Source organism: Carassius gibelio, chromosome B5 (genome assembly GCF_023724105.1).
Source record: "Carassius gibelio isolate Cgi1373 ecotype wild population from Czech Republic chromosome B5, carGib1.2-hapl.c, whole genome shotgun sequence".
NCBI lineage: Eukaryota > Metazoa > Chordata > Actinopteri > Cypriniformes > Cyprinidae > Carassius > Carassius gibelio.
The window spans coordinates 8,955,334-8,964,604 of NC_068400.1; the positions used below are offsets into that span (position 1 = coordinate 8,955,334).

The window sequence follows — 9,271 nt, forward strand, 5'->3', positions numbered from 1 at the left end:
AACTCCATAATCAAATCCTCCGTGTCAGTGTGTTTACTGAACAACGTCAAACTTGAATGCTGAATGCTGAAATAACTAAAAATAAATATAAAGTTATCAGATTTTAAGATTTTATTGACTTCAATGACTGAATAAGTTTTTTAATAACTCAAAACTGAAATATATCATACAAAAGCTAAATTGTTATTTATTAATTTATTTATTAGGGATAATGCAGTATAATACTGCTACAATTTCAAGCAGTACAATACCAGCAAGAATTTGTGAAAGAAACGCCAACACCAGGAATCCACCCCTGCCTCAGGCACTCAGCTCCTGTAACGAGCAGAAATCAGGTTATACACTTGAAAACACAGTCACTAACACACGGATTATAATAAAAGAAAACTGCCCACCCACAACTGAACAGCTACAAATACTTTAATCCACCAAAATATATAACTAGTACAAAACAGGGCAATAAATAAATTATTGCTATTACTAGTAATCAAGCACAACTGAAACGAAATGGCAGGTCTGTGAAACAAAACCAGTCAAATTGCTATTCAAAACTATTATAAAACTAGAGATGTGCGTGTTCGGTATTGTGATATCACAGTAATGAATATGCATGATATTATTTTCTAAATAACGTGAATAATTATAGATTACAAATTATTCAGAATTTGGAATGCATTTTAAGAATACTTTTCCCATCAACTGGTCAAAATGTACAACACATCTGTATGCTGCTTGAAAGAGTGCAAGCTCTGATGTAAACAAGCACGCATGAGAAGCACATGAGGAACACCTGAGAGACACGCTGTAAGAAAGCACATTCACTCTCTGACAGCAGATGGCGCTAGACTGCAGAAAATGCAGCCTTTACTCTGGAAACCCAATAAATAAAGCAGCTGCCTACTTTCCAAAACATATTTAAATAATTTTAAACAGCCATTCAGATTTGTGGATTTGCTATGGTGTTCATCACTGCACCAAAGATTTTTTTTACTTTTTTATTTTTATTTTAATCTGAACTAGGCTACTACATTGCTTAGATATTGTTTGAACAACACGGTCTCACTCCCAACTCGTCACATATGGACGCTTGGTCAGGACCCCTTGGCGTCACATTTTAACGCACTGGGTATCCCTTTGGCGTTATTTTTCAACGAGCAGGGCAGTCCAATTGACTTCTATGGAACCCTGAACCCGAGCCTGAGGCGCCGAAATTTGACGTTTTGGGTAAGCACGCGCAGCCCTTTGTTTGCTGTGGATGAAAAAAAAAAAAAAAAAGTTCGCTGTGGATGGATCTAGACTACAATAAATACGAACAGATAGGAATAGGCTACAATAAATGATCTATGCTGAGGCTGGTTAAATGGTGTCCCCCATATCATCTTTATCTGGCCACACAACTAGGTTTTAATGTTAAGAAATCCCTCGCAGTCTGATATCAAAGCGCCCTCTGAGAAATTGGGGGAGCGTTCGTCGTGCTGTTTAACAGCATTCAGCGGTGAGTTTAACAACGCTCTACTGCAGGTAGAATAGCCTCCAGATGTGAGTTTAACCAAAACAACGATCAACTGCAGGTAAAACACTATTCAGCGGTGAGTTTAACAACGCTCTACTGCAGGTAGAACAGCATCCAGATGTGAGTTTAACCAAAACAACGATCAACTGCAGGTAAAACACTATTCAGCGGTGAGTTTAACAACGCTCTACTGCAGGTAGAACAGCATCCGGATGTGAGTTTAACCAAAACAACGATCAACTGCAGGTAAAACACTATTCAGAGATGAGTTTAACAACGCTCTACTGCAGGTAGAATAGCCTCCAGATGTGAGTTTAACTAAAACAACGCTCAACTGCAGGTAAAACATTATTCAGCGGTGAGTTTAACAACGCTCTGCGGTGCGTGCAGTAAGCAGTTTAAGCGTTTTCTGCCAGGTCACAGGGTAAGTGACTAATTATAGGTGATGCATGCTGGATAATGTTTATTTTTATTTTTATAGGAGTCTGGTATTGATAAATAAATGCACATATGCTTGTGTTCGATTAATCAATGTCTTGTTTATTTATTTATTTATTAAATATCCTCTAAATTAATAACTCTGACGTCATTGTATGGCGCGATCGTGATCCCGAGGTTCATTGCGTTTTTCCCTTTCCACTCGGTAAGTAGAAATTAATTAATAGAGATCGAGACTATTCTTAAATTTACACAATAAAACTGTAGAATCAGGACAAGTTGTGTTTAGAACTTTAAGACGTGTAAGGCAGCAATTTATTAGGACGGTTAATGATAGAAAATTAAATATATATATATTTAAATTACTTGCTGCACCACATGTGCAGTAGGCTAGCAAAGTTAGCTAATTAAATTCAAAGTAAAAATTTTTTCGCATATAATCATGAAGGTGCAATCATGGGGAATACAAGATTTTCAGTACTGATGTGTTTCCAGTTACCTATTTTATATAGCTCAAACTATTAAGCCATTTTAGCTAACGTTATAAATGGTCAGGCCAGTAATTGTTTAAAATCCACGGATAATTTGATAATAAATGCCTAAATATTATCTATAATAATCAGTAGAAACAAATTCATAACAACAACAGTTTTGTGTCTCAGCACAATTTCTCACTATAGAATAAAACCATGTGTATAATTAATGTAATAATAAATGATGTTGTCATAAGTTATTGATTGATTCATGTACTTTTTTACAGTGAGTTCTGCTGTGGTTTTGTTTGGAACTATTTTTGTTGGCGAAATAGAGCAAAACTTACATTATTAACAATCACAATCAATTAACAATTAATAAAATCAATTTTACATACATTCAAGCCCAATCTGACAACACAGGTGAAGAGAATACTTGTGTAAAATGTTAAATTCTGTTTTTTTTGTTTTGTTTGTCTGTTTGTATGTTTTTTCTTTATCATTAGGTCCCTCAAATTTGCCAGCAAAAATTATCTTTATTCTAACACTCCACCACATACACACACACACACACACACACACACAAATAAATAACAAAGGCACTTTTAAGAGTCACGTTCGTCTTGTTCACCTTTACCCATCACCTGTACTCTCTTCAGCTCTCTTTCTCGCTCCCCTCTCCTCTCTTTGTCTCTCTTTGTCCCCCCTCCCTGTATATTTATTTATTTGTCCATCTCTTTGTTGTGAGTCTTTCTGTCTGTTTGTTTTTCTGTCCATCACTATGTCCATGAGTGATTCAGAAATCCAAGAAAATCTAATGGTCTTGGATAACTTGGTTGATCATCAAGAACTGAAGGATGAGCTCCAAAGTCTTGATGACTTTCTTGGTGAGCTGCAAGAAGAGGAGGCGGCAGCAGCACCATCAAAGACACCTGAGCCAAGGCAACCAAAGGTGCACTGGAGAAAAAGAGACGTGCATGGAAATATTGTCTATGCAAGGCCGAGATCAAGCAGGGATCAGTCAAAAAAGGGTCAGTATTGTTTTTCATTTAAGATTTTTTGAGAAATCACATTGTTTAGGACCTTAATTTTGTAATAAAGCAATTAAGAAAATGAAGGAATACATGTTTAGCTTGATATTTCAGGGAAACAATCAAACCAGAACTAGTGATTTGATTTCTGACATAAAAAGTAGATTTATTAAAGATGTCAATAGTCTTAAGTGAAAGTGAAAAATTAAGTGAAAGTGGGGCATTAATGTTAATATTAAATATTTTTGTAAAGCAGTATGAACTACAAAATTAGCACATAAAAAAATGTTTATTTTTGGGCTGTTATGACATTTTAGGAAATCTTGTCAATATTATGGTTATGCAGTAAAATGTGCCTGCCTGGTTACCATCATAATAAATCGCTTGCAAGTTATTGGTCTTGGTTATTGGTTATTACTGGTCTTTTCGTAATTTATTCACCCTCAAATTGTTTCAAACCTGAATTCATTTATTTGTTCTGCTGAACACAAAAGGAATATATTTTGATGAATATGGGTAACCAAACAGTTGTGGGACACCGGTGACTTCCTTAGTATGGAGAAAGAAATACTATGGAAGTCAGTGGGGTCCACCAACTGTTTGGTTACATACAATCTTCAAAATATCTTCCTTTTTGTTCAGCTGACCAAAGAAATTAATACAGGTTTAGAACTCTTTAAGGGTGAGTAAATGATGACAGAATTAAAAATGTTGGGTGAACTATCCCACTAAACAGTGAGCTTGTGCCATTTAAGTCTGGTAATTTCAGTTGTAAATTTGAATAATATATGTAAATGTTGATTTGTGTTGTTTTTATCCTCTACAGCTGATCACATTCAGAACACTGATCCTACCTTCAATGCTCCTGACACTAACTGTGAGGTGGCCTTTGCTCCAGAGACTGTTGGTGTGTACTTCATTGTACACCATTTTCATTGTTTCCATTTATATCTGACAGTGGGTTAGAATGTTAATAAATGTTTGTATTTTTAAATTTGCTATTTTAACAGAGTGTTTTCTACAAGATCTCCAGCACTCACTGAGGGATTCCTCAGGTGATGAGGCATCACCTCTTGGAACCCCAAGAGATCCTCTTCTGGCATCTTCGAACTGGGGCATTCGTCAGAGTCTCTTTTCAGAGAGGTGGAGGGCAGAGAGACCCCGTCTGGTAAACACGGCTGCAGCAAAAGAAAGTGTGGCAACACACATCTGCCAGCAGTGTTGGAGCAGTCCAGCAGTTATCCGGTGCAGTGACTGTCGACCACACCCCTTCTTCTGTGCTGAATGTGACATCAGCATGCACACCAGACATGTCCTCCACAATAGAGATGCCATGACTGCTGGCTTCTTCCAGCCATTGCCTCCAACAACTGTCGTGGTCGATAAGGCTCTTTCCCAATGTGGTAAGTTTTGGTTTGTGTTTGTACAACATATTTCATTTTCAGAATAGTTAAGCTCATAAGTTTTATTTTTTAAATGATCACTTTTTTCTCTTTTTGATTGAGCTTGAATTTATGTAGATACCCTGTGTCAATCGGCTTTTTGAGCATATCTTGTGTTCTTTTTCAGCAATGTGCTTCAATAACATTGATCCATTACAATCTTATATTACTCAGTCAATACAAATTATGTTAATTCACATGTACTGTGTGATCTTTTTCAGTGCGGCTTGTACCTGTGGAAATGCCTGACAAAATCTGTGGTTGTTCACCAGAGTCATTGAGGGTCAGTCCAGGAAAGACTGTTGCTGTGGTCACAATGAATGGTAAGAATGTGAAGAACTTCATTTTGTCCTGTTTGATAAGCATCTTATGAAGTATACAAAGTAATGTATATATTATATTAAGAACCCAAACCCTGACTGACCCAGCAAAGGATTGCATTACAGTGGATGTGTTTTTGATTTTTCCAGGACGATATGATCTAAGCATGCCCGAGTTATTTTGTGAGGCATGCCAAGCCACTTGGACTGCTGCAGTGGCCGACCTTAACAGCAGTGACTACTGGCCGGCAATTCTTCAGTTTGCCACAATTTATACTACCGATATATTTTTCTCATTTGAGGAAATGAAGATGGTGGCACCAGGACTGTCCTGTCAAGCATTTTTAAGAATGCTGGATCAGCGAACTGTTCGCTTTGGTCGTGTGAGTATTGAATGTATAAATCCTGCAGTATCATTAATGTATTCGAATTGTGGGCTGAAAACCTGTTTGATGTTAATGTATTCGTTGTACATTTATAAGCTTTTGGTTTCTTTATTTTTAATAGACTGGCAAGATCTCTGCAGACAGTTTTCAGAAAAGTTTTTTTGAGTGGGAGGCTGTGCGATTTGAGGTGGACAGTATATGCAAGGAAGAGCCCTTCATCTGCCCTGCATGCTCCCCAAATATGCTCGCCGTTTCCGTAGATGGAAACCGCAAGCATTACCGTTTTAAGAATGCTGCTAGGTACTTCAAACTGTGTGTCACAGTGTTCTTACATATTAATAAGATAACATGGCTCTTTATTATGCACTAAGTAATCTTACATTATAAGTTATAGAGTTGTCGAAAATACTGACTTATAAAAATTGATACTTTTAGCGCTGATCATTTAAAGCCATTCTCAGACATATCCAATGAGTGTGTGAACACAATGGCCAATCAGAGGTGTTTATGAATCCGCTCAACAGCGCTCAAAGCATTACGTTTTTTAAATTTCAGACTGGTACTGAAGTTGGTACTTATGACAACTCTAATAAGTTATCATAAACTGTTTTGTATCTTTGTTGTTGTTTTTGTTGTTGTTGTTTTTTTAGATCTGAGGAACAGGCCATCTTTGAAGGCATCTTTATAGCCAAAGATGAAGATGTTACAAGATTTGTGGACAACATTCACAGCACAACCAAACATGTAAAAAGTGTATATGATGATAAATAAAACTACAATACTACAGTAACCTCTTACTGAAGAGTTTGTTTAGAAGAGTCTTGTTTTCATTGACCATTATCCATGTTGTAGGTCAGTGGGAGAGGTGTTTGTGGAGGGGAGTGGTCAGCAGCCAGAGAGACCTCACAAAGATCTGCCAGCAAGGTAGACGAAGAGGGATTGGAGGTTACGGTTTGTCGGCACGGAGTGCTTCTCTGTGCATTAAATATGTACAGGGGTGAAATTTTTGCCTATCCCCTGTACCTTCAAGAAAACTTGGCCAGTAGGCAAGTCACTTTTTTTTTTGTATGGATGTGACCTGCAAATATTGGCCCTACCTGCAAAGAGTTACAAAAAGCTGCCCAGAGCTCCGGCACCTCCTTAACATGAGACCATTCCTTTCGGTATTTCATGCCAAAGCCCATTATTTTAAATGTGAGGTAAGAAAATGTTGCTATGTGACAGAACCACATTATCTTAAACCAAACATCAGCAAACATCTTGTTCTTTGTTTATTTATGTTTTCTTACTCAGGTGAAATGGAGCGGGTCGTATCAGGATGGGGCTGGACTAACACTAGGGGAGGAGGTGGAACAGTGCAATGCCTTCCTCTCTAGGATTGCAGTGACAACAAAACATATGTCAAAAGCAGGTAAGATGACCACATAGTGCTCTAGTTACATAATCACATAATAACATATTTTATGCATCATATCTTTTGTGTTTGCAGGACGCACAGACATGCTGACTCTCATGGCCATGCGATGGAATCAGCAAAAGTTCCGAAATTTGGCAGTTTCACTGACTCGCCGATATCAGAAGGTAATGACAACTGTAGAATTGGTTTTACATGGTCAGTATTGTGTGTTTGCAGTGTATGAAGCTGTGCATTGAACATTTGGTTCTTGTTTCTTGGTTCTGTGATTGCTTGTCATTGTAGACCAGAAAAGCTCTGCAAAGCCAGTTACAAAACCTAGAGTCCTTGAAAGCCCAATTGGCAGTGACAGAGAGCCAACTGGAAGACTGGGTCAGTGATGTAAAGGAGTGGGCAGGCGGTGAGGAAATGATTACTGTTAAACCTCAAGTTCAGAATATTTAAAACATTTAGGTAAACTAATTTTTCAAGTTCAGAATCACAGACACCCCATCACTCCCACAGTTATCAGCCTTACCCCACTCGTCATAGTGTTAATTACAAACAGCTAATTTACATAAACATCACATTCAGATCTTGTTTCAATGTTTGATGGCAAATAACACATGCTAATATAACTATCAAAGAGACAGTCATTATATGTATATAATCAAACAACATACAGTACATGTGGTTTCAAAAGTTTAATTTAAACTGCAAACTACCTATTTCTTCTCAGCAGCAAGAGTAACAACCACAAATGATGCTGATGGCTTGGCCAGCAGAATTGAGGTCCTGGTAGCGAGTATCAAGAGACGTTCCCATCGGCTCTACAAAGATACCGATGGGAACAAAGGTCGTGCCAGAATCCGCCGCAAGATCAGGGAGGAGAAGGGCATCCTGACATCTGTTGTGGAGAAATACAACAGAATGGTTCCAAGCACAGAAAGTCTTTGCATGGAAACCATTCTGTCTGGTGAGACAGCTTGGCCATGGCAGCTACCACACAGTGGTGTGTACACTAGTCTGTTGACTGCTTCTGACAAATCTGATACATTATGACACATTACCCACAATGCTTCAAATGTCATTCTGTGACTTTTTTCTGTGATTCTTTAAAGGTTGATGTTTGATACATATGAATTAAGTCTTTCTCATAAATGCATTCCAGACTCTGTCGATCTAAGGACAAAAAGAAGAGCGTTTGACATCATCATGTCAGTAAGAAGACTTGAGGAGGAGCTGAAGATTCTTGTGGCAGAGATGGACCACCACTGGAAATCTCTTTCAACTCGTGCTGATACCCTCAGAGAGCTGTCCCACATGTTTGCCAGTGAGACAATGAGAAGTATGTATTGTATTTGTACAAAAAATGGCATAAACATTTAGGGTTGCTATGACCATAGATTTCCAACTCTCAGAATATTTTTATTATACAGTTAGTAAGAGTGATCTGTTAACTAAAATCTACTAAAGTGCATATTCCCATAACTACATATAGGACATGTCCTCTCTAATCATTAAAGTAAGTAGCCTAGTAATTAAAAATAATATATATATATATATATATATATATATATTATTGAACGATAAGTGGCTTTTAGCTCTATAAGTCATTACACTTGGCCTAATTCTCCACTCCACTCCAACTGGTAGCTGAAATTAGAGAATGATGCTTTCTTGTCCTTGATGCCCTCGCAATGCTCAAACTTTGAATTTCCTTCATGACATTTACTATCTAGTGAAAATGAGGACCAGCCGTTTAATCCATAATAGCTGTCCGTGACTGTCTGATTATTACCAAGACCTATGGCTATGTTTGGTTGTGTTGTTTGCAGGAAAAACAATTATTTGTCCAACTATGGTCATTCTGACTGACTAACAATTCGTTGACTTTTTGGGGCAGCCCTAATAAATATACATAACTATGATGTATGTTTATAAAGTTTCTAAAGCATGCTTAATGTTATTTTGTTCCTCTTTTAAGATTCACCATGTTGCTTAAGTGAAGAGGGTTTGAAAGGTCTGCAAAGCATCATCCTGAGAAAGCAACATAAAGTCAGAGAAATGAAGGTGCAAGCAAGAGACTGTTACCTGCAAGTTTTGTCTGGAGAAGGCAACATCAACTTTTTGTACAGTGCTTCAGCTGATGAGTATGACAGTGACTGTGAAATGTCTGATGACGGACTGTAATCCACAAGACTGTGACACCTTTTTATCGTTCTGGACAATGACCTTAAATCTGTATATAAAGAATGTAATAAAATCTGCTTTT

At 37.6% G+C, this 9,271-nt stretch overlaps 1 protein-coding gene across 1 annotated transcript; it reads left to right on the plus strand.

Annotated features, from left to right (window-relative positions):
• The first annotated feature begins 3,205 nt into the window (after positions 1-3,205).
• LOC127957644 (uncharacterized) lies at positions 3,206-9,271 on the plus strand. The gene is made up of 12 exons (XM_052556266.1): positions 3,206-3,455; positions 4,282-4,362; positions 4,481-4,858; positions 5,119-5,220; positions 6,456-6,554; positions 6,783-6,802; positions 6,897-7,014; positions 7,093-7,184; positions 7,303-7,417; positions 7,736-8,008; positions 8,168-8,344; positions 8,984-9,271. The coding sequence occupies exons 1-12, from the start codon at positions 3,206-3,208 to the stop codon at positions 9,187-9,189; spliced, it is 1,911 nt and encodes a 636-aa protein (XP_052412226.1). The 3' UTR covers positions 9,190-9,271.

Coding starts and splice junctions, on each gene's coding strand:
- LOC127957644 (XM_052556266.1), top strand. CDS start 3,206: ATGTCCATGAGTGATTCAGAAATCCAAGAAAATCTAATGGTCTTGGAT. Junction 5,221..6,455: donor TGCTGTGGTCACAATGAATG/GTAAGAATGTGA, acceptor TCCATGTTGTAG/GTCAGTGGGAGAGGTGTTTG. Junction 8,009..8,167: donor ATGGCAGCTACCACACAGTG/GTGTGTACACTA, acceptor AATGCATTCCAG/ACTCTGTCGATCTAAGGACA.